We start from the raw sequence: 25,516 nt of genomic DNA on the forward strand, positions 1-25,516 counted from the left end.
ACCTTCTTTTTTTATTATCTCTAATAAATGTAACGACATCCCGTGCCAACGGTTCTTTTTAAATAATGAGAATATCCATTTGTTTTTACATTTATTCTGTTGTACTTGCGACTTCTTCGGTAGACAAAGAGTTTCTGTTTATGGAACCCTCCCGCCATCTAGTGATTAAAGTGCTTAGTACACTTTTTAAACTAAGAAATTCGAATTTCGTCCGTGGACAGACGCCAGACCCACACCTAAACTCCACGAAAGAACGCAAAAAAACATTCGCAAATCGGAGAAGGCTATTCGTCCCATCTTGCTCGTTTAAGATTTCTTTCAGATTTCTTCTTTTCTCCCTGAGAAGTCTGCTACAGATATGCTCAACCTTCAAATTTAAATAGAAATAACCGTTTTTACCAATGCAGAAAAGCACACACATGCTTAACAGAATAACACAGGCATACAAAAAGTGATCATGCGTGCATACTATTATAAAAGAGGTCAATAAACAAGAAAAATCCATTTTAAAATATATGACCACCTTTCATATGCATCTGAAATCACTGTATGTTTTAATGACATTTTGAACTAATGCAACTCTTAGGAATAATTTTCAACCTGGTGTGTTATAGTCAACAGTGAAACCAAAAAAACAACAAAATATCTGTCTTGATTACAGACAGTATATTTTTTTCAATTATTTTGAATTAATGAGTTAAGTTTATGATAATCTTTTATTAATGGAAAAAGTTAAATAGAATAAAAGTTAAATAGCATGGAATTGCTTGATAAGTGATTAGTGTTAATGGCTGTATCAATAGTCTTTATTAAAAATAATCATTATTTTGTAACTTTAGCTGTGCTATATTTCTAGCTATACAATTTGCATTCAAAAACTGATCACGTAAAGTATCCTTAAAAACAATGAAGGCACACAGCATGCAGAAAGTGTATCAGTCTATTTAATTGTTTGAAGCTCACAGTTACTTCGGAGAGCACTAATGCTTTATAAATTGCAGTATAAATACAATTTCAAACTTTCTTTTATTACATTCAACCCCCAGTGGGAAGATTAATGTACTACACAACAAAATGTTCAGTTAGAATAAACATGTGCAAAATACACAGAGGTGCAAACTTACAAGCAGGTTAATTGAGCAATAAGGTGCCTTACTAAAAGGGAAACTGACCAGCATTTCTTTTCTAGAGAGAGCCTTGGCCATTAGCAGTTTTAAAATGGGCCGTTGGCAGGTTTTTACAACGGTATATTGAATGGATGCTTATAAGTTTCTTAATGACACAATTGTATAGAAAGGATATGGAGGGGCACTCGTTTTGTTAGGAAAATATACTACTGTCAGTTCTAAAATGCTGACTTGAGCATCTCATCAATTTTATAAACTCTAGAAAGCTGTTTGGTTTCCCTTTAAGATCAGCAGGATCTAAAGACAGAATTGAAAAACAGTGCAACTGTCGGAGGGCAACACACGTTCGGTACAGAGGGCAAAGCGAAAAGAATTCCTTCCAGGTCCGATGCTGGTTTGCTCTAGTCACTTAAAGTTAATTGCGAGATGAGTCGTGTCTGTATTTTCTTCACCTTCACTTCCACTTTCCTGGCACAAAAACCATTTTGTGCAAGGTGTTTGCAACAAAGTATTATCTACCACTTCCCATCTTTGAGTCCATGAGCTTCCATTGCTTCAACCTACATCCAAAACATCCTACATCTTTTCCTGCCATTTTTTTTATTTTGCTATTTTATATTTTAGAGCCGACACATGTATTTCCCCAGCTTTCCCAACTAAGACCAGGACAATCTCTCTCAGCTGGCAATATTGCACACAGTCCATTAGATTCTGACCACACGAATTCTGACTTGAAATCTCCTTCTTGCACGCAGACATGCAACAGTGATTCTGTTTTGTTTCCTTAGCCTATGTAGGTCCATCATAGGCTTTAGATAATAAGAAGAGATTACCTCAGGTTTCCTTTCATATCAGCTAGGAGTGACATCTTTCTAAAAATATACATGTCAATGACCGAGTTAGAACCCTTTCAGAGTTTCTGTCGTCTTTGAAAGAAAAAGTTCATGCCATTGCAAGACAAAGCGTATTTTAAAAGGTTTATAATGGACAGAGATTGAATGCAAGTCTTTACAAGATGATAAGTTAGCATATTAAGCATCTGACTACTACAGAATAACATTGTGAAGTTGGTTTTAAATTATAGTTTAAAAAATCCTTCAGACTTTCTAATCAGTTTTCCTTCATACATTGTAATGGAAAGTCTAGATCCTGAACATGATCCAAATGATTCCATTCAAGGACACTGAGAACATAACACAAGAAAAGTAGAAACAAGAAGAGGCCTTCAGCCCATATACTGTACAACCTTTAAAGACAAAAAATCTGTAACACTTTGTCTTGATGCATTCTAGAAACGTTTGTGCATCACATCTGTAGAAGCCCTACTGCGTAATGACTCAAACTGATCTGTTTAAATTTGCTCTTGCGATACGGGGAAAAAATGCTTTTATTTTCATTCATGAACTATCTGAAACTGCTTCATGTACTTCCTGACAACAGTACGTCATGCTAGTTTGTGAAGTAGGTTAATGTTGCCTTGGTACGATTTCCCAATGTTTTCAGAACTAGCTTGTAAGCGATACTTAATTCTTTGGCATTTTTTTAAAATTGCTTTGTTAAAGTCTTTGAAAAAATGCAAGGTCTGTGGCATAATGCACATCATGTTCTTTTAACACTGTTTAACACAGAGGAGATAACATTCTGTTTTATTTTGTAAGGGCAGGACAGATGTTGAATCTACTTTGCTGTTCTGCAGAGCTTTCTTCTCAGAGTGTAATAAAGCCTACAGTGATAAACCTCAACATGCATCCTCTCACACACACAGGTATCCTCTGGCCTCTCTTGAAACAATGAAAAGTTAAACTTAGGCTCAGGCTAAACTAAGTCTTCCACCATACTACCAAATACTTGCAAATCACAAACTCCAGATCTGTTGTCTTTGCTTCAAGGAAAAAAAAGAGAGCAATGGCCAATCAGTCTTTAGGAATATTGAAAGTTGGCACCTTTATCATTGAAGTGACCATTCTCTTCGTAAGTAAAGTTTAATGTGTTTATTCCTGCTTTGCAGGGGAAGGCTTGTGCCTTACAGGATTCTGTTGTTTTTTTTTTCTTTGGCACAAAAGCAAGAAGTTTCTGAGTTAATATTGTTTCTTTCAACTTCTTTTTACTGTATAGTGCAAAAGGAAACAAAAGCATATTAATCACCTTATTCAGTTTAATCCTTTTTACCATTTAAATTGTTTTTTATCCTACTGTCAGCATAGTTTTAAAAAATAACTTTTTTTTCTAAACCTTAAATGTTAAAAAATTGTTTTTTTTTACAGGAATACATTTTAAAAAAGAATATTTAACACTGGTTGTTGGCAGTATGAACCATTTCCAAGCAAGGCGAAAAGCTGGTTTGCACATGACCTATACCCATTTTTCTCAAAGCACATGAGCCTATTGTGCAAGAATGTTTGGCTTTACTAAATGTCTAACAATTTTATTTGGCTTGGCTCTGGTGTTTAAAGAACTAGTGTGGCTATTTGCCAACCCACTTTATGTTCTTAAGCTATTCGAACCTTCTAGAACATATACTATTATTAGGTTACAAAGCTTCAGTCATGCAAATGTGTAATGTATTAAACATGCTATAGATGCTCATTCCTGGATTCTAGTGCTACACTGTCTTTCAAGGATGGACTGAAATGAAGCACTATTTGAAATGTTACAAAAGCATGGAACTGCAGCAGCAGTAGCTCACCTCATTTTACTTTAGTCTGGTGGATATATTGATGGTGTCTCTGTATGGCATTCACATGCAGCAAGATAAGTTTACAGCACCTTGCTTTCTTTGATGGGATATTCCTATGTGAAGACAAAAGTAATTCACCTTCTCTACTGATATAAAACTCAATATGTAAGTGACGGTATAGGTAATCATGACTGTTGGCATGGGCATTCAATACTGCTTATGAAAATTCAAATAGTTTGGGAAGGAAGAACTATCACATTCAAAGGACCTAAAAATGTTTCACTATATTTTTCTTCCCCGTTGAACTAATTAGCCTTCCTTATAGCTCAGCAGCAGTTTCTAAGTTTTATCAGCTAAACCCAATCATTATGAACTAATGAATTTATACAGAATTCTTGTTTCTCTTTTGAATTAAAATTTATACTTTTTTAAACAGATACTTAGCAATTAAGGGTGGAATTCTAAATTTTTACATTTCCTAAAATTTTTTTTGAGGAAATACAGTATAAAATGCAACTGAGTTTAAACAGAACTAATTTCTGTCTTCTTAAAAAGAAACTAGCAAATTTAGAAGTCCTTTGTTAATTTTTTTTTTACATTCATACATTCAAACACTGTCAGATTCATATATCTAGTAAAAAAATAATAACTGCAATAGAATATGCAGGAGGACTCTTTCTTAATTTTTGTTTATATCCTGGTACAACCAAGAAGCTCAAATAGACAACACTTCCTTGCACAGTCACTCGACACTCGAAATATACAAGTGACTGTGGGCCATAAAAATCTTCCTGTAAATCTTCCTCTGTGTTTGTTTTAGTATAAATTACATATTTGTCATATGAGCAACCTCTACTTAGTATTTTTTAAATATATGCACACTTTGTAAATAACTGTGCGTTTAAAATGACAGCTTTGAATATATTAACTCATTTTTTGTTCTTTTGGACTTTAGTGCTGAGAAAGCATATAGCACAGTGTATTGTATTGAAAGCAAATGAGCTATTGTTTAACACAGTGTTACATTGTTGAACCTGTGGCAGGACAGACAGCAGTTGTATTAATGAAGTGGCCAAGTGCAGCTTGTCACGATTAATCAAGCACTAGTAGCTTCATTATAATGTGGACACTTGTGGCCTACATTGTGTCCAAGATGAATGAAAAGCTTTTGTGCGGGCAAGAGCAGCAGCGTTAAACTACATTCCAATACTGCCCATCAATGGAGAAAACATATTTTCCTCCACTTGGTCTATCGGTGAAAGCCTTATCCTTGACTCCAAAAACTGTGAGTTGTTCAAATTTATAATCCCAAAACAAATGTAGTTAAGGCAAATAAAACTAGGTCTCTCAAATAAAACTAGAACAGGGGAAGGCCTCAGCATAGCAGAAACCTATTCACTGGCTTTAAATATCGTTAATACTCTCTGCTGGCATGTAAATTGGATCTGATCCCCTCATTTCTATACTGTATGTACCATTGATGGAGATCAAAGAACACAATAGAGCTTGGCTTACAGTTTCACTACTGTACATCATGAATTATCATTTACCATTTGATATAACTAATAACTGACTGTGATTTCCTCTGGACCCCTGTATACTGTTAACACGGTTCAAGACGTTATTACATTGTGGTTAATTTGGCAAAAACTGGATCATTAGGTGCTTACGTACTTTTTGTGCATGACAATAAACGCTTTCTTTGACTCCTCGCTCAACTCGGAAACGACTGAAATTCAAGACGTCTGACACACCCTGCAGGGCTGGAGCGCGCCTGTCTGGCCCCTAGCAGAAACGAGAGGTTCGGAGCGCAGGGGGGCTAGAGCTCGAGTACCGGCGACGGGGAATGTGTAGCATCTCGGCAGAGATGAGTGTTGGGTCTGTGGCGGAGCTGGGCAGCAGGGCGCCTGCAGGCGACCAGTCACTGCCGCCCCCTCTTCAGGCCTCCTTCAGGGAGTTAATACGGGCACAGATCTTGAGGGCAGGCCCCAGTTTTATGTTCATGGCGCTCATGAGGTGGTCCTCCGTGAGCAGCAGCAGCGCCTGTCCGTCTATCTCCTGAGAGCGGAACTCCTCCGCAATGTCCTGACACCCTGCGGAGAGGAGACAGGCTCGTGACACACAGAGACCACTTCAGACAGCGCTGCGTTCAAAATGTCATTCCCCATGAAAAGCAACCCGAGAGGGAGATGTCGAGGACCAGAGCGCATAGCGCTCTTCTTTTCAACACTGCAGTTGGGGAACAGGAAGCCTGTTCTTAAGGCCCCGTACTCTAGAATCACTACGGGGCGGCTCCAGTCCTTCGTTTCATTTGAATACCTGGTAAAGTGTATATGAAGGCCCAGACGTCGTCGACGGTCCACAGCGTGGGGTCGGTCGGGGCTGCGGGCAGGCTCTCCGCCATGTCCGAAGGCTCCCTCATCCGCACGTCCCGCTCCCGCTCCCGCTCGCTCTGGCGCCGCAGCCTCGTCGTCATGGGGACGGGGGGCTCCTCCTCGCGGGGGGACTGGCTAGCGCCCCGCTGGACCTCCTCCGTGTTGTTATACGGCACCGGCAGCTGGAGGAGGGAAGAGAGAGCTCAAGGGGGCAACCTCGCAGAGACGTGGGGCCCGTGTTAGCGGCCCAGAGGGACATCCACAGCTTTTCACCTTTATCACGATCCCTTAACTTCAGCCCTGGATGTGAGTATGGCCAGCATCACTTTGGAGTGATATGACCAACAAATGAGTATAAGTCTAGTGTCGTGTATTTTCTTCATTAAAGAACAGGTAGCGGTTCAATATAAGAGGTAGAAAAACTATATAAAGCCTTTAAAAGCCATAACACACGAAGAGTCATAATCGTGCCGATAACCTGGAGGGAAGTGACTACTTTTTGATTGGATACCTATTAAGTAAAGTGAGCTGCTTGTCATTTGTAAGTACTTTATTAAAGAGTCTATTAGTGTCAACAACTGCTTGTTATGTACTTATGAAGCGTGATTTGCGCCACCTAGAAAGCAGCATTCCCCATGAATTTAAGTCTTTTTTGTCAAGGGATACAAGGCAAGAAAGGATGTGTCGGGCCCTGTTCCTTCCCTCGCCCCCCGGGTCTCTGACCTGGCGGAGGAAATGCTCCCTGGATCCCCCCTCAACCCCGCTGGGGCGCCGACCGCGTCTTCCGTCCGGCTTCCGGGCCCAGCGGCCCACCTTGTCGGCCTTCATCATGCTGACCCGTTTCGTGCAGCTGACGTTGAACCTGAGGCAGGGGAAGACCAGGCGGAGTGCACTTCCTGAGGAGCTGCACCGTGCTGTGATTCATTTCTCCCCCCCGGGTGAGCCCCGGCGCTCCCTCTAATACTGATTGACGTTGATTCATACTGAAAAACCGTTACCGTCAAATTCTAAATTCTGAACTAAACTGAAATTCAACTCCCTTGCATTCATCTGGAGGCTAGCTGTAAATGATTCAGGAGGAGATGCTTCACAGTGGCAGTCATACTGCAAATAGCCTAATTCATTTAGACTTCAGCTCAAACACCAGCCTAAAAAATGTTTTGAGCCAGTCGTATTTTATACCCGGCCAAGGTGTTGACAGTATCACACGGTCCACACTGCTGAGACACTTGACTCTGCTCTGTGGTTAGCTCTGCTACCACCACAGAAGGAAGGAAGCACCTCCTGAGTGTCTTGCTTAGCACATAAATACTCTGCAGGCTTGCCCCATGACTTGCGTGCAGTAAATACTTCAGTGTACTCTGTGGATATGCGTCATCACAAGTAAAAAAACAAATCAATTAAAGAGGTCTTTCTGATCTTTATTGAACGTCAGCTCAATTGATTTAAGAAGTGATATGTTATACGGTGTAAATGGTAACAGTGAATGTGGATGGAGACTTCAGTTTTTGAAGCATTGAATGGTGCAAGAGAATCCAGGTTCTTCTGAAATTGTTTCTTAGGAAAGTCAAAGGCTATGCTTCAGAATGACATTCCTGACAAGCTAGTGGTGTGATTGTTATAATGCTTGGCTTTACTACTGTAAGTAGTTGCAACCACAGTTCATGGTGTAATCACACTCCAAGAAAAAATGCTAAATTAATCCAAATGAATTGCATTCCACAATTATTTTATAAGGATTAAAACTATCAAAATATATCATTCAATCTCTGGTAACCACTATGTGTTAATTTATCAAAAGACAGTGACTCCTGTTTCATATATAAAGTATATATAAATCATTTATTTTAGATATATATATGTTTTAATCAATCACATTTTATTTCCGTTTTGATATTAGCAAGCAGCACAAAAGGCTTGGAAATCTGTAAATATTTTGAACTTTCAGTACCTTAGAAAGGTGAGACGTAAAACCGAGGTCCTGACTCCCTGTGGTCATTAAAAATCCCAGGGTGTTTCTCGAAAAGAGTAGGGGTGTAACCCCGGCGTCCTGGCCAAATTTCCCATGCCTCCTAATAATCCCCCTCTATGAATTGCCTACATTACTTTGTTCTCCTCCCACCCCCCCCTCCTCCGACGGCAGGCGGAGCGAAGCGCCGGTTGGAGTATTCTCGGTCGCGTTTAATGGCAACATCAGCTCAAAGATTTGGTTCAAACCTCCAAATGGAGACTCGCGTGCCGACAAGCGGACCCTGCTGATGCGGGATTAACGCTAGGATGAGAGAGAGTACCTTAGGAAGGAGTTTAATTTATTGGACTAAAATTGGGTAGATTACAGATACAAAGAAACACTTAAAAATAAGAGAATTTCTGAGTTTTTAGACATGTACAGAAATGACTGAGATCTAAATGGAAAAAACGTTGTATGGTATAACTGCAGTCATTAGCGATCTTTCAGTATTAGTTGATGATAACGGTTATTCATATACCAGGTATATACAGAATATATGTAGCACATACATATCCTGTCCATAATTGTATGAGTGTTACACCACTTTGAAAGAGGCATCAATTTCATTATGATTCCTGACTCTTTTAGCATGTAGGAGGAGGAAAAAAAGTATTTCTCTTCAAATGAGCAAAATTTAACATTCATATATTAAAAATGAGGAGGTCATTTACCTTTTGGCACATGACATTGAGCAGAACCTCTTTGACCTGAGGAACTTGTGAGCGTACCCCCTCTTCCCACAGAATTCGCACTTCAGCACCTCTGTCGCAGCTTCCTCCACGCCGTCTGTAAGGAAAAGTGACAAGCTGCAGTGCTTCAGTGTTTCAGATTGAGAGGCCAGACACTCAGAGATACTTGCCACCGAGATGGTTGGGCTTAACCACTGAAGAGTATTCTGGGAACCACAGAGCCATCTCTCCACAGCTCTCTGTGTCTGCTTTACCCGAATAACTAAAGAACGTCATTGCCTGTGAAATATTTACCAGAATATTTCTGAGAACTATGACACCCAAACAAAGCTGTTTTTGCGTCACGCATTCTTAAAATCTAAACTGTTCTTGGCTGCAAACAAGATGCAACGTGTCTCTGAAAAAGAGGAGTCCCGCTGAGCTTTGTCGTTGACCAAAAACAAAACACTGTAGTATTTTTTCTGTGGAAGACAGAGATCTACAGGAGGCCCTCATGACATTCCTCTTCCGGTGGGGCGGCGTCTTTTAAAATCAGAGCTCGGCTGCTCACCCTCGGCAGTCATGTCGTCCATGTCGGTGTCGCTGGAGTTCTCGGGCTGCTCGGGCTCCAGCAGGGCCTCCGGCTGCCCCCCGTTCGATTTCAGCACCTGGGCCTCGGGCTGCTTCACCTGCTGCTGCACCATCAGGGAGGAGCGGCTGACCTGCAGCACAAGACAGCCGACAGGGCGTGAAGCTCACGGCCAGATCTGTTGCCACCGAAGACTTTACTTCAGGGACACGTGCTACTCGTGAACTTTTACTGCAGCACAGTAGAAAGTGTCCTCACTAGTGGTATCACTGTGTAGCACAGCAAGACTACCATGCACGACACAGATGCATTACAAAGGGTTGTGGCAGTGGCACAGAGGATTATAGGATATGATTTCCCATCAATAGGTGGGATCCACACCATCCGCTATCACAACAAAGTCCAGTCCATCATTCAGGACCCCAGCCTTCCCGGCCACAAACTGTTCTCTCCCAGCAGTACCACACCTTTAAAGCACGGACCACTAGGCTGAAGAGCAGCTTATACCCTACTGCAGTATGCATCCTCAACATCTAACTGCAACGCCTCAGACTCGATGCACGTCTGCACTATGCCAGACTTTTCTAAGGTCAACCATGTTTTTTTTTCTTTCGCCAATACATATTTATTGTTCTGGTTGTATTATTTCTTGTGTGGTATTGTACTATCTCTGTTGTGTGGTGTTGTCTGTTGTACTGTGTTGTCTGCTGTAGTGCAAGAGATCAGGGCAAATAAGAATTCCAATGTACATGTACACGTGTCAAAACACTCCTCTTTTTGAGCCATTAATGCGTCAGAATTTGAAACCATCCACCTCAGTGTTTAAAGAGCATTTGGTGTGAAGCATGTTCTGAGAATGCCGAGCTCTTTGGTATAAAAATGTGGACCATGTCAATGAATATGAACCATGGAAATCAAGGGCCGGTACAAGAAAAACAGTCCTCTGTCAATAGTGAAAGTTCAGGTATAATGCCTTCTCTGACATCTACGGCCCTCCTTCAGCTCCTAGTTAAAGGGGTGGCGTGCCATCGGACACCCTGGGCTGCACTAACACTCCTCAGAGGCAGTGACTCTGTAGTTCGACAGCTTCCTCTTGTGGACATACCGGGAACGGCTCCAGCCCCTCCTGGATGACGAAGCCCTCAATGAGGTGCGTGAGGATGTGGGGTTTAACGATCGCCTGCGGGGGCTTGCTGTCAGGAACCCCCGGGAGGCTTGCTTGGGGGGGCTTGCTGGTACTTCTTACCACAGCTGGCAGGAGGGGAGGGGGGGAGCTGTTGACGTAAGTGGGATCCGCAGAAGATCTGATCACAGAGGCGTTGCCAGTTGACGTTACACAGGGCAGGTTAGTAACAGCTGTAGGTGAGAGCACATGAATGTCATTGCACTGCTCTGAGACTTAGGAAAGGGAACCTCCTGAGTTCCAATAGCTTATATTGTATTAAATCTTTGGTTACACACAATATAGATCAGGCAAAAACAAATCTTTTGTTACAAAGTGCAGAAGTTTAAATAGGTACCTGAGCAGTTCTCTGAATGCATGGACATGTCTTCGCAGTGCCTCTCGGGAATAGCAGGCGGCGACAAAGCAGGGGGAGTGGGAGTCCTATCCCTTAGTGGACAGGATAATCCGTCTTCTCTCATTTCCTCTGCACACATCCCCTCCATCTCATATACCTGCTGCACCTGGCCCCCCCACCCAACACAATACACAAAGCGTGAACACACACAACAGCACATCCAGGAAAGAGATTCTCCTTTACCCTAGTCTGCAGACACGTGGCGCCTACCAATTGTAGTCTTCAATTCATCACCACAGATGTTACTGTTTGTTGGGTGCTGCTTTACCATGTTTACAATTCACTGACTTTGGGAAATTACAACAATGGTCAGCTGAAGCCCGCAACTTTTAAAGATGTGCCTGTTCTTGATCTTTTTCGTGAACAAATGTTTATTCATTTAAAATTTCCTGGTACAAAAAAAGCAATAACACAACCAAACAACGTTTCCGCACATCCCCTCCCCCCTCCCCTCCCTCCAAGCACCTCGGTAAAGGAATTTACAGGCAGGGGGAGACAGGGTGTGGGGTGTGTGAGGAACATGTGTGACACAGGAACCCGAAGACCTCACCACTGGGGTCTCCACCGGAGCGGCCGGCTGGACCTGGAGGTTGACAGCGACGGTCTGTGGAGGGGGCAGCGTCTGGAAAGGCATCTGGACCAAGGCCTCGGCCACAGGCAGCTCTTCTTCAGACAGCAGCATTGGCGCCGCGGGCAGCGCCTCCGACTGCACCGCCAGAGCCTGGACCGACGGCAGGGGCAGAGGCTGCAGCGAGGTGGGAGAGGAGTGGGGCAGCTCCGGGGGGCCAGACGGAGGAGGAGGAGGAGCTGGAGGAGATGACAGGGGCCCAGGTGCTGCCTGAGGCGGGGGGGAGTGCTGAGGGGGCTGAGGGGTTGATACGGTCACCGGGGGCACCACCGCAGACTGAGGCAGGGAGTCCATCGACGCAAGCGGGGAAGACAAAGGAGACAGGTGGGAGGACAAACTGGAAGGACCCTGGGCGGAGCTGAGAGGCGGTGGCTGAGCTGGGCCCAGCTGCATGGGGGCCGAGACCAGGGCTTGGGCCTGGGTCCCGACCAGTGCCTGGGGCTGGATAATGATGGTCGGGGAATGGCTGGTGGGGGAATGTGTGGGCGGAGGGGAGACGACCACTGTCTGCTGAGCGGCAGGTTGTGACTGCTCGGGAGAGGGAGCCGGGGGGGCGGCGGCGGAGGAGATGGAGGAGCAGTGCTGCGATTGGACGGAAACCAGGTTGGGGGGCGGGGCCACCTGTGGCTGAACGGACAGGCAGTGCTGGGAGGGGGGCGGAGTCTCTTGCGTCGTGACTTGGAGCGCGATTGGCTGGACCTGCCTGTGAGGAGCAACTGGCTGCTGCTGTATAATGAGCTGGTGGTGCGCCCCCTTGTGTCCGGCTGGGCAATGCAGCTGGTGCTTCATCAGAGCGTGAGGCTGTACTGGAGGGAATGGTGCTGCAAAAGTCCCCATGGACAATACTCAGACACGCACAGGTCAAATCAGCTCTAGCCTGCAGTCTTAAGGAGACATTAATTTCTCCAAAATTTCTTCTACAACTGTGGCATTAGCTTTTGCAGTTGATGGTTAACTAATAGTTAACAACACACCAAACTATTTCCCATTGGCCTTTTCTAGATCTGTTGCTGGCCAATTCACACAATTCACATATTTGCTGTTACCCTAAATCCCTATGATGTCATTGGTCAGAAACAAACATTGGCAAAGACATTTCCAGCAAGGACAACATCAGCTTCAGTATGAAATACTGATTTGTTTTCAGACCATGTTATCATTTGGTAACCAATTATCACCCTAATACATAGATATTAAAAACACCTTATGCTGCAGGAAGCTGAGAGGAACATTTGAGGTCATATCAGGTAAGCCAACTTCTGTTTGACGAAATCATATTCCCATATTTTGCAGTAACTTACCTGGGGCTATAAGCTGATGCGCAGAGGGCAGACGGGAGACAGGAGTGTTTCGGGGTTCGGCTCCAGGGCTGTCCCCTTTCTTCCCCCCGTCCCCCTGGGCTTCGGGCTGCTGAGTGGACTTCAGGGGACATAGGGACATCTTGGGGTGTGTGGGTGTCAGAGGTTGTCCTTGAGCGGTAGCCTTGAGTGGCACAGTCTGTGTAGAGGGCAGAGCGCTGGGTGGGTGGGCTCTCAGCGCCAGGCTCTGGACCTTGGCAAGAACAGTACCAGAAGTCAGGCAGGGCTTTCAGAGGAAGTGCCTTTAAATTGAACTCGGATCTGGTTTCCTGTTGTGTTGCATCAAAGCCCTCAGATTAACATCATCACTCTAAAACGTTTTTGAAAGCTCAAAGAATGCAGGATCCCGGTTTTTCGAAGTCACTCAGTCTGGTTTGGGCGAGGTTACAAAATTAAAAATACAGTTGAAAATGGAAACGGGATTTGTTAGGAACCTTTTTGTTCGTTTAGCATCAATCACTTTGGTAAGTAAATGTTTTTTTTTTCCCAATAAAACACGTTATTATTTTGTTCAACTTCTCTTCTCTCAAGTTTTGTATTTATCCTATGTTGCCCTGAAAATGTTAACTGTGAGGTGTCCTAATGATCTAAACCAGGGAGGCTCAGCTTCAGTCCTGGAGAGCTGGTGTACCTGCAGGGCTTCATTATCTAAAGGCTTCATTACACATTTCCTCTGCTCTTTATTATCTAAATTGGACTAACGTGTTAACGTCTCCCAGCGCTTCAGTTACTGCTAAAACCTAGACACTGCAGTGTTACCACCTTTATAACCTGATCTTCTCAGATCTCAGCAGCTCAGAAGAGCTGGGGCAGGTCAGTTCTAGAACAGAAGACTTTTAGGGGTAGTAATGTTGCTGATTTCAGTGATGAATGAAGTGGATCTCCTCCTATATGTAAAATGCTTTGGAATCCTTAGGATTAAACTTGCTTTAGAAATGAAGGTCCTTATTTATATCATTACAAAGCTCGCAGACACATCAGCCTTCAGGATTAAGGTTGGACCAGTCTGATTTAAACTGCAGGTAGTTCAGGGAACAGCACAAACCACAAATGTCCCCTCCCTCATGTCTATAGGGACATCAGCTAAGTCTGGGTGTAAAGCAGCCTCAGAAATGCCCTTCCCTGCCGCCTGCCCCCAGCCCCGCACCTGGAATCAGCTCACCTGGGTGGAAGCAGACGGAGAGGATGCTGAAGAAACAACGGGCAGCTCAGACTGCACAGCTGCAACAGTGGCAGTGGGGGTGAGAATGAGCTGAGAGAGAAACCACAGAGAGAGGGGGAGAGTTGCTGGAGGATGTCAGTGGGGAAAAAAAGGCAGTCTTCTGGTAAGTAGGGAGGCATTTCCATTTTTAATACCTTGTTTACTTTTTTTAAAGGACATGAACTTTGAAAACATAAAAAAAATGTTTGGATGGAGGTGTAAAAGGTATAGTATGTTCTCAATGCACTGTTCTGATATCGCGACTCATTTCTAATGGTTATTAAATAACGAAAAAACAGAAAACCTAACCAGTTACCTTCCTTGGAAGTTATTTTTCTGAAGGGTAAGTAAGTCATTGTCACTGTGAATAGGTGAAACGTGCAGGACAGTGGAACATCATATGAGAATGTATGGAGAGCATTTGCCTTCTGTTTGTAGATTACTAGCAAGCACATTTCACAGGTAGAGTATTTTCCTATACTGTACCTCATGGGTGCACACAGGCCCAAGACTAAACAGATTGCAGTGGACAGCAGGCTCTTTACAATTTGCTTCTGTATTATTTCCAAATGTTCATGACATTCCACATCTTATGAGGTAACAGATAGCTGTCCACATGATTTAAGAATATATTTTTTTTACCAAGCGTACCATGTGAGCTTTAGATTCTGACTTCACTAAAGCTCCTTTTTAATGCGCCATAGGGGACAGTCCTCATTTCATATGTGGCTAAGCTAATATTTAGAGCAGGTCTAATGATTTTTCCAGTTATTTTTATTTTAGTACTCTGTTTTGGATAGTCCCAACAGAAAATCTAAAACATTGCATATTTTTTTACAATACTTTAACAGCGATTTTGTGTTTGTAATTGTTAGTGTTATAGCAAAGAAATGTAAAAGTCCATTTCATGTACATTGTATTAATTTAAGTGATTAATGTTTTCATTTTTTAAAGAAAAAGCATGTGCAGTCTTAAAAAACAACAGAAATACATTTCAAAAGAGTGGCAACGTTTCTGTAATGCAGTGGCATTTAGTACAGCAAATGTCACACTATGAATTTGCTTTGAAAAGCAAAGGCCAAGCTCTTAGTAATAACAAAAAAGACAGACATTAAAAAAAACAAAAACATAAAGACTTGTTTTAGGAGAAGAAAGAAGACACAACATTTCGGCTGTGGAGCCTTCTTTGGGTGTGCACACCCGAAGAAGGCTCCACAGCCGAAACGTTGTGTTTTCTTTCTTCTCTTTTCAGCAGGGAATAAACCTATTACTTGTTCCTTTGCTGCCTAGGCATGCTGATGCAGCTACCCACCTGAAAGACTTGCTTTATGTCCATTGCTGCGATGGCATGAGGTAACTAAACTATCAAACGCATCATGACTAGTAATGTCACAAGGCTTTGGGTAATATCATCCATTTTTACAGTTCTTCATTTAAAAAACAGAACAAATAAACTACTAATAAAATACACATTTATTTTGAAATGGTTACTTTCCTGTACAGAGGAAGATGGCTATAGAGATGCATGTGCCATGACCTCCTTACCATCTGAGCACGCAGGTACATCTGAGCCTGGCTGGTGGAGAGGGTGGGCGAGCTGTTGCCCAGCAGCATGGCCTGCTGGGAGATTGCTCCCCCTGCAGCGGTGGAGCTGGAGCTCTGAGTGCGACTGATGATCTGGGCTGTCACTGGAGAGGAGGGCAGGTTGATCTGTCAGGGGAAAGACACCGAGAGTTGGGGGGGTGAGCTTAGGGAAGTATGCTCCAAATTTCCTTAAGGGATCTTTATCTCTGGGCCACCTTGTGGCTTCCAGTACCATGTTGTTATTGTGACAGCACTGTGCTGAGCTGGAGAGTGCCGCGTCTCCACGACAGGCTTTGGAATCCACTTGCCGGTGAAGAGCTGGGATGCACTGTGCAAGCAGACAGAAGATGGATGAAACAGGGAATGCACAGTGCATGTCCCTAGCACAGGGAAGACACGGCACGGCTGAGCAGAACAGGAAAGATGTGCCGCCCTGCAGGTCTGGTTGGTTGCTGCGGAGGCGTGGCAACTATAAGACAGACGGGGATCCAGCTGGCCATGCGTTTCCGTCTATAGTTTGAGATTGGGCAGTTGGACTGAAGGAATACTAGGTAGTGTGAGGAGCACTTCCCTAAACTAGTAGGAAGCTCAATGGCAGTGCATCTGACTGTGGACCTGTTGTTGTTGAGATAACTACCTGTCAAGTGGGTGCAGGTGGCATGAACAGCTGCCCAGAACAAGTTCTCACGACACTCTTTGCCTGGACGTAAGAGTTATGGTTAAAAGTGTAATGCTAAAAATAGGCAGGAATGCCCTAGGAATCAAATTTGTGCACTATCGTCAAATACTAGGATGCAAGGGACTGAGGGAAAGCAAGCTTGTTGTGTAAAAAGCACAGAGGAAGGGTGTCTCTGAGGTGGGAGGAGGTTGGGAATTTATTTTTATACACTTCAACAGTCCAAAAATATATTCACAAGTTAAACTGTAAAAGCAACATTCATACCGTACATCTTAAACATGTTACATTACATTTTAGGACTTCATTTTACAGCTGTGAACAGAGATATTTTCTCTTAGGTGATCTGTGGAAGCAGTCAAAACCTAAGTGCCTATGATTGTGATTTTAATAACTCCTATTGCAATATGTACTGATCCTGTAACTGTTTTGATAATGTTAGAACAACAACATGACATACAAAGTAGATGATTAAAACAACAAAGCTTTTAAGAGTATTTTTAGAACTTACAGACTGTATTGTTAACATAACTACAGTATATAGAAAAGGTCAAAATTGGATAGCTCTGCCGGTAGCACATTAGCATTCACACAGTCTTCCACTCAGTTCAGCACAAAAACAGCACTTCAGCGTGCAGATTGACTTTGACAAGCACACTCATTTCTAAACTGTTGGGGATTTTTCTGAATACAATTAAATTTTCTCAGAATTAAGAAATGAGACTCATGGTGTTAACAAAACAGCAAGAAATACACAATGTAAAATGTACAAAAGAGAAACACCAACCATATTCAACCCTCAATTGTACCAGCAAGACTTTTAAGTTTCAGAACTATACTTTGCACTGACTATCCAGAACACAATTATTACTGTGAAAATGATTTTAGTGTCATCTACTTGCTGCTTGATTCATAGTTTATGATTGCAATTCTAAAGTATTAAAACAATTCACTAGTACTAAAATACTTAAGATTTTTTTAGTTTCTCATTTCGTTGTGCTACTTTTTATTCAAAAACTTTACTAGCTATTTCATATGCTCTGACTTGATATGTATTTTTTAAATATAATTTATTATCGCAGTGTTTTACTTGTTCCTAAAAGTCACTATGAACTGATTGTATCATTCAGCAAAAATATGAAGCTGATATGAAGCACCCTCTTTCAGGAAATTCTGAAGTCACATGGTTTAATCAAACGAATACAACAACGGAGGAATGGCAAAAACAAAGGTACACATTGACTTAATTTTTCCTTAGTTTCCATCCATTCATAATTATGTTAAATGTTCATTTAATGTTTGTCATTAAAGTGAATAGAACTCACAGTACTTGTAAAAAAAGATGTCCTCTAAAATTGAATATATTAAAAACCAGAAATGTTCTCACAGTAGGTGAGAAATGGAAGGTACTGCAGTTATTTCAAAGAAGCAACATCTCTAGTCATTAGAAATAAAAGTTAGGTTTCAGGCAACTGAAGCTTTCCAAAGAAATCAACCTGTCTGATTTCAACCTCAAGGCAATAGAAAAAAAAAACTACAATCTTCATTCCAACATTTTCCACAAGGCAGGGTCAGGTCATCAATAAAATGTGAAAAATGACATGAAAATGCTATTTATGGTAACTTACCTTCAAATCATCCATTTTGTTTGAAAAGAACAGAACTAATTGTGAGGCCCACAGGCTAGCAGTAAGCGAGGCAGAGGGCTCGTGCTGTCAGTTGCTAGTGTGAAAGCCCCAGAGCGTCTCTGTCATGTGAGCAGAAAGACCACCAGTGACGGTGCAGCTACTGTACCTACCGAGGTCTGTGAGACACTCGACTGCTGTGACACACTCCCGTTGGGGGATGAGGACTGCCTGCCTCCTGTCAGCGTCGCCTGGAAGTGAAACAAAGTGAAAAGTCAGAGGGCACCGGCCTAGCCTGTGACTGCAGACACACAGACGCACGCACTCGCGCACTCCCACACAGTCTGCCTTTTCAAAACGAGCTACACTGGAGGTGGGGCCCAAAGAACTGCACTGAAAGGGGACTTGAGGAGAATTGACTGTTTGATGTGGGATGCAGCAAACTCTGTGTGTGTGTGTGACAAACCAACAGCACTGCTTTGCTGACTGTTACCCTTGACCACTTTGCTACGAGTCATGGCCATTAAATGCATGCTGCAAGCCACGTCTGAGCACTGGGGGAAGTTTTTTTCACCCATTTCACTTTATTACTCTGTGGCGATAATGTGTCAAAAGATATGAAAGTAAGTGTTGACGGACACATGAGCAGTAGCAGAGGCAAGCATATGACGAGCATATGCAAATTAGAAAGGCAGGCAGAGTGTGATTAATTGTGAATGTCTACAGGCTTTCTGCATAAGGTTTAATGGTTAGAAATGGTAGAGTGGCTATATGGAATGATGTAAAAATCACTCATGCATTACTGATTCTATTTGAATTGAGGCCAAAATCTTGATAGTTGTTCTGTTTTCATCTGGGCACAAATCAAAACCCCCATCTTTTTTTTTTTTGAAGATGGAAGGTGGTGACACCTCCCACACATTACTTCCTGAGTTTCACTGTGATGTAACAATGGTCAGCGGGAGGGAGGGAGGGCTGGGGGTGGGGGGTTCCGGAACGTTCCCCCACCTGCTGGACTGTGGCCAGACTCTGGAGCTGGGTGCTGCTCAGGTGCTGCTGTTGCAGGGCAGCTGTCTGAAGCATGAGGTGCTGCTGTTGAGCTGCGTACATCTGCTGCAGGTACTGCGCAGCCATGCTCTGCGGCCGGTGGATGGCCTGCTGGATCACCTGTGGGAGTGAGAGCAACACCAGCTACAGCACGGCAGTCACACGCAACCCCCCCCCACCCAGACGAGTGTGTGGAGGAGCCCCTTCCACAGGTGGGTCTGAACGGCACCCAACCAGGCACTGAGAAATGACCTCATCCCCCTGGGGCACTGTGCTGAGAAGAGCAAACTACCAGGGGCCTGAGCATTTCTCTAACAACCGAGCTCTTACAGAACCGGAGAAAAACAAAACCTCTTCCAAGCGCGGGCGCTCTGTGCTGAATTGAATAAATTTAAATGAATCCCCTTTTCTGGATGTACTGATGCTGCTTGTAATGGATTAATGAAATCGGACACCGAGGTTCCGGGAGGTGCAAAACCTTCGTTGTCACCTCACCACTGTGTGCAGACAGGTCCCTCTGCGGTGCTGTACACCGATCGTGGAAGACCTTTCCCTTCCCTCTCGTCTGGGCTCTGCCTGATCTGGCGAATTTGAATTACCCAATGGATCCTCAATTGCTTAATCCACCCATTGCTAAAGAGCTTTAGCTGGAAGAAAGACTAGAGGAGTTAAGGTTGTCTACACAGTATGTCTGCCTGGGGTCCGTGTTTTTGCACCTGATGTCTGCACAACTGTCCACTGTACATGACACGCACCAACATCTCCTCTCTCCTCTTAAAATGTAAGATGTGTTCATATTTTATAGTTTGCAGCTCTGTATCTTTTAGGATAATTGATCAGATCCCAGTTGGATCAAAACAGACCTGAGAACACGTTTTAAGTAGCGTGAACAAGGTTCAGAACTTTCGAATGTTTTGATCTCTCTTAAATTCACCAGATCAGGCTTTACGTTTGATGCATTGTACAATTGGACATCCTGCAAGGAGGGTATAAGATCAGAGGTTGTTGTTTTTTTCTTATTTTCAAGTAATCCTATTTTCTACGAATGAAACGCCTGGTGTGTGTTAAAGCCAGCGTCGGCCCTGTTCGTTTACAGAAAGGAAAGGGGGGGAAAAAAATCAGATGAGTTCGAGATCAAAATAGTGAATTAGGGCGAACCCAAAGACGTGTTCTGAGCTGTACAGGGAATGATGGGCCTCGCCGTTTGACACGTCAGATGAACATGAGGTCTCCTGCCATCTTCTAAACTGCTTCTGCGGGGGAAACGTGCCGGCGAGGGGAGAGTTACCTGGACAGCCTGTCTGTCGGTGGGGGCGCTGTACAGAGGTGGTGGGGGGGCCTGGGTGCGGGACGACGGCGAGCTGGCAGTCGTGGCAGCAGGGGCAGAGGTGGTAGCGCTCGTCTCGTTCTCCATCTTACTTCAGCTCCTCCGTGTGCCCTCCTAGGTGAATTGTCTTGAGAAGCTGCAGGTACAGAGACAAGTGAAGTGAGAGCAGCAAAGCGGTACGCAACCCTGGTCCTGGAGTGCGACGAGGAGCGCCGTGGGGTTCCTGGTTTTTTTCCAGTGCCTTAGGAAATAAAAATTAAAAATATTGGCTCAATTGTTTAGCCTCACTTGACAAAATGAATTTATTTCTGGTATTAAGATAGTACCGTGGCACTCTACAAATAGAACCGGGCGTCCAAAGTGCAGCTAGTGTTCCTCTTTCAATTAAAAAAAAATCTACTTGGTGAATCAAATACTGTTTTCAGCGTTCAGCCTCTGGCACCGTCTCGTGTTAACCAAACACCCAGGTCACTGGCTTACTGCGCTGCGATTCAGGCGTGTGCAATAATTAAAATGTATTTTCAATCATTATCTACTGTATTGATAATATGCAACAATTCCAATGTAGATGATCGCTAAAACGCTTTACAAGCATGAGCACTGTGCTGATGAAGACGCCAATAAAAACTCAAAAACACGATACCAGGGATGTGATAGGTGATGGAAAGAGATACGAGTTCTGTACTTCTTTAATGTATATCTAACACACCCTGCTCTCATCAACTCTCGTCATCTGTTTTCTACCGCCTGACGTGTCCGCCATGTCAGTTCATTTCCTCGGGGCTTACAGAGCAGAGGAGTCGTCAGCCCTGACACGGTGTGTCAGTTTGACACACCACCGTCAGCCAGACAGAAAACCCCTCAGCGGAGGAAGGAAAAAATAAACCTTCGTGTTAATATGTCACAAAGAGTCACCAGTCTATGTATCTCAGAGCGGTCCCTCCACTTTCATCTTCAAATCCTCGTGTTTGCTCATGATAGCGTGTATGAATTCATACTGAGAAACAATCTCAGTTGAAAAACAGACGAATTACCTTGAAGCGCATTTTCATTTTTTAAAGAAAATGCGCTAAAGTTCCACAATAAAGGGGGCTGGAGAAGAGTGTAGCTTTTTAATGCAGTGATCATTCCCATACATAAGTTATCATTTACGCGGATATGGAGGAAAGTGTTTAGTTTTTAAACAAATTTGTTTCAGATGTCAGAATAATACCACGGTATAAAACGAGTTGGCAGGTGACTAATGAAAACAAAAAACATTGTCAATTTTCTTCTTTTTGCACATAATCAGTCCTCTGAGAACTCTAGAAATGGTATCTGGTGCCTCTGAAGACTGATAAAATGTACCCTTGCAGAATGGGGTAAATACCGAGATAATAAATCGCCAAAATCTAGCTCAAGGCTATGAGAACTTATTACAGTTGAATACCCAGTTAAACCTTTTTCTTCAAAGGATTTAGCAGTATAACAAGACTTTGAACACGTATGGACTTTGATAACCTTGTTTTACTTATCAACTAAAATGTCAAGAATGACTAAGTTGAGAGTGATCCAAATGAACTAAACGTATATATTTTCTAATTTTGTGCTGCACAATATGCATGATTCCTGTTGTCTCTATAGAGATTCTAAGATTTATCACTAATTTCTCATCTTATTTTAAAACTTTTTTTTAAATGAAGCTTGTTTTTAAGTGACAAAGGAATGCGATTTCGTGCAGTACATCCATACTGTACGTTATTATCCTAATAAGATCCGCTCTCCCGAGTCAATGACGTATATATAAATTAAGCAGTTATAACCATAACGAATATCAGGATCTTTCAGTAATTTTTGTCACTTTGATACAATTTTTAATGTTTGTGTTTTGATATTTACGTTAAAGCAGATAAAAGGAGTATAAGAAATGCATTATTTAATTGTGTGGCATAAACATTCTTAAAACGTAACGTAAAACGTAAATTTATGTAATTTAAAACTTAAAAAAGATGACCTGTTTTCTGAAATACAGATATTAAAATATCTTAATGTTTCTGTATTCATAACACACATTTTAAAACGTAATAATCTCACATTAAGACAAGAAACATTCAAAAGAGCACCCTGAACGTGAGTTATTTGGAGTTCCTTCACTTAAAATGACCATTGACATTTCATTTTAAAATATTGTCATTTTACTTATTCTTACACTAATACTTATGGAATTTTAACGCGATCATGTGACTCTCCAAACGCAATGAATTAATGCAAGTTTTGATCTGAATCGCACAGATTAAAGGAGGAGCACTGAATCCTTAATAGGTCTAGGGTGACAGGTTTGAAATTACTACAGGACCGCGGTTTCAGATCGTAACAAAGCTGCAATTTGCAAGTGCTGTTCACATTTTATACTCCCGTTTGTTATGTCTGTCTCTGTAGGCCATTTATTGTAATTCTGTAGATCACAGTACTGCCTGTGCCTTCAGTTTATGGAAGATTCACAGGCCTCATATGTTTTTTTTTTTTAATGGAATCGTCGTAGAATGCTTTGTGAATCTCTCGGTATCATAGGCTACTTTTTTTTGGCAGGCCCCTAAAAATAATTAAAATTACACTCATCAAAGAACCAAAGACGTTTTGGTTGCTAGAATTCTTATCAGCCAGAGTGGTATTTGATCTTTGAAAAGAATCGTTTTATTTTATCCAAAGACTGAAACATTCCGCGTCAAGTATGCGGTGTTGTCACTGCCCTCACGAGCAACCTTAACGGCTGGAAGTTATAATATATTTATATAACAAGAAAAGAACTTTGCAAACTGTAGCAGATGTACTTGTGAATGTAAAATGTAGTTGTTTACGTTTCAAATTTATGGGGTTACTTACATAAAACTACATCTATTATCTAAACTAAATCTACTTCTTCACTATCTTTTCATGGAGTTCTCAAAACACAGCTAACGCTAAGACAGATCAGTTCTAGTTACCTTTTTCTCTTAGGTTTGCACAACATTCGGCCATAAGAAATTTAAAATGTGTGAATGTTTTAAAATAATCAATACGAAATGTGCAAGAAGCAAATAACAAGCGACCCTTTTCGGACGAAACCAACTACTTTTGGAAAAGGGCAATTCATGAAAAATAATAAACTACAGATGAAAATTAAAACATTACTCATACATGTAATTTTCTTAATAATCGCTGAAAAAAAGATGTATTATTCTTCATGGAATAAACAATATAATTAACATGTTGTATTGCAAGTCTAATTAAGTATATGCAGGAAAACAGTTCATTTTTGTCTCGTATTTCTCAGTATAATTTGGGGTTTAATCATAAATATTAACTTTGCTGACTGGAGAAAAAGAAAACCGCAAATTAACTTTTATGCTATTGCTTTTTGACTCCTAAAAAGAAGACAAGGCAAAAACAAGGCCTACATCATCCAGACATTCAGACATTACGCTAAATCACTTTTTTTTAAAACGTAATCTCTGATTAACAGAACACATCAGCAATTAAATGAAATTCCACTCAATTAAAATCCATTGACTGATACTGGAGTCTGGAGTCTTTTGAGTCTTTTATCTCCTGCAGGCTTGATTCAATCTCCATACTGTACAACATGGAGTTAGTTATTAAACTCTGTCCAAAAAAGCCTAAATATGGATACAATTACATGGACGGACTAATATTATTCTCTCCATCGTTTAAATTGTATCTGACTGAATACAATTTTAATCATTCTAATTGCATTGTCAAATTTGCGTTCAAAAACCATCTTATCTTTGATGACCTGATCATTTCGCACTTCGCTGTATACTCAGTAGTTGGTATTTACAATGAAATAATTCCATAAACAGTAAAGTTACGTATTCTTTTCTTTGAATGAACACAAGTTTGGAGATGGACAGATTCATTAGAAGTACACATCAAATAAATTATACAACACCTTTTAATAATCGCAAACAGCACTTAAAACGGTATTTTTAGACCTAAAAATAAGTGTAGCAAAACCGGTTCATCTATCTTTGACAACACTTATTGACAAACACACACACAAGGTTAATATTTATGCTATTTATAAATTAGACTTCCGCGCTGTCATTTTAAAGACAACATTAAAGACATAGTACAGATGGTACAAGACAGCAGTTCCCAGAGTAATACAGAATAAAGGTTAACAGCCTGAAAAAACAAATCTGAAACATATGGTAGTTAGACCTCGAGACTAGATTTAGAAAACACTCCGTATTAGTCATGCGTCTTTTATATGAATTTCAATCAACCAATCACTTAAGTGATTACCGTAACCCGAATGTGTCAAAAGCCGATAAAAAACCGCAAAATAATGCACAACACCATAAGCTTCCCCAAAGCAAACGAAATACTTAGCTATACCGTGTGTTGTTCTGGAAACAATAGCGATATATTAGCATGGGTCGGAAAAATAACACGATACAGAATAGATCTAAAAACGGTAAATAAAACAGAAAACGACCACCTCACAGAAAAGGAAAAGTCGTCCGCCTTTACAAACTCGCATTTTTAATGTCAAACATTGACATTTTACAATGGACACAGACCGCTTCTCCAAAATCTCCACACAAAAAAAGCTCCTAAAACACGCACAGCTTTAGTAGTAGGAATTACTTTATTATTTTTTGAAGCTTTGATTTCCATCTTACTATAAGGGCGTAAGTGAGGCGGATTGCTCTGTTTACTAGCATATATAGGCATCTCGTTCACTTACTGCTACTCTAATGAACATGTCAACTGAAGGTGCAATCGCGGCTGTTTCTCAAAGAAATACGCAGGTATGCCGTAAACAGCGTTTTCCTCTTTTCATATCCATTCACATACTACAGTTAGAAGCTACAGAAAGATAATTATTTGTCATTGCATAAGCGTTCCTCTTCAGACGGCTACGCATCTCATACATGCACGAATTTAAGTTGTTCTAGTAATCTATTTACCTGCCTGGAATTAACATTAGGCATAACCCATCTCGAAGTGACCGTACCACAGATTCAGACTGCTACAGTCCCAGTCATGTCTTAATGCGTC

At 41.9% G+C, this 25,516-nt stretch overlaps 1 protein-coding gene across 1 annotated transcript; it reads right to left on the reverse strand.

Moving 5' to 3' along the window:
• Positions 1 to 926: 926 nt before the first annotated feature.
• phc3a (polyhomeotic homolog 3a) lies at positions 927 to 25,516 on the reverse strand. The gene is made up of 15 exons (XM_088914414.1): positions 25,426 to 25,516; positions 20,435 to 20,609; positions 19,108 to 19,266; positions 18,273 to 18,350; positions 15,760 to 15,924; positions 14,176 to 14,265; positions 12,957 to 13,206; positions 11,578 to 12,476; positions 10,968 to 11,133; positions 10,553 to 10,803; positions 9,430 to 9,580; positions 8,862 to 8,976; positions 6,903 to 7,041; positions 6,124 to 6,361; positions 927 to 5,897 (listed from the first exon to the last, which is right to left on the reverse strand). Exons 2-15 carry the CDS (start codon positions 20,558 to 20,560, stop codon positions 5,743 to 5,745), a joined length of 2,982 nt encoding a protein of 993 aa, XP_088770540.1. The 5' UTR covers positions 20,561 to 20,609; positions 25,426 to 25,516; the 3' UTR covers positions 927 to 5,742.

Source organism: Atractosteus spatula, chromosome 4 (assembly GCF_055471065.1).
Source record: "Atractosteus spatula isolate fAtrSpa1 chromosome 4, fAtrSpa1.hap1, whole genome shotgun sequence".
Classification (NCBI taxonomy): Eukaryota; Metazoa; Chordata; class Actinopteri; order Semionotiformes; family Lepisosteidae; genus Atractosteus; species Atractosteus spatula.

What these genes read in the sequence shown, in the direction of transcription:
- phc3a (XM_088914414.1), bottom strand. Translation starts at nt 20,560, where the DNA reads ATGGAGAACGAGACGAGCGCTACCACCTCTGCCCCTGCTGCCACGACT. An exon ending in TGTACCTGCGTGCTCAGATG is followed by an intron (nt 14,266 to 15,759) that starts GTAAGGAGGTCA and finishes TTTCTCTCTCAG; the next exon opens with CTCATTCTCACCCCCACTGC. An exon ending in GCATCAGCTTATAGCCCCAG is followed by an intron (nt 12,477 to 12,956) that starts GTAAGTTACTGC and finishes GGACTTTTGCAG; the next exon opens with CACCATTCCCTCCAGTACAG.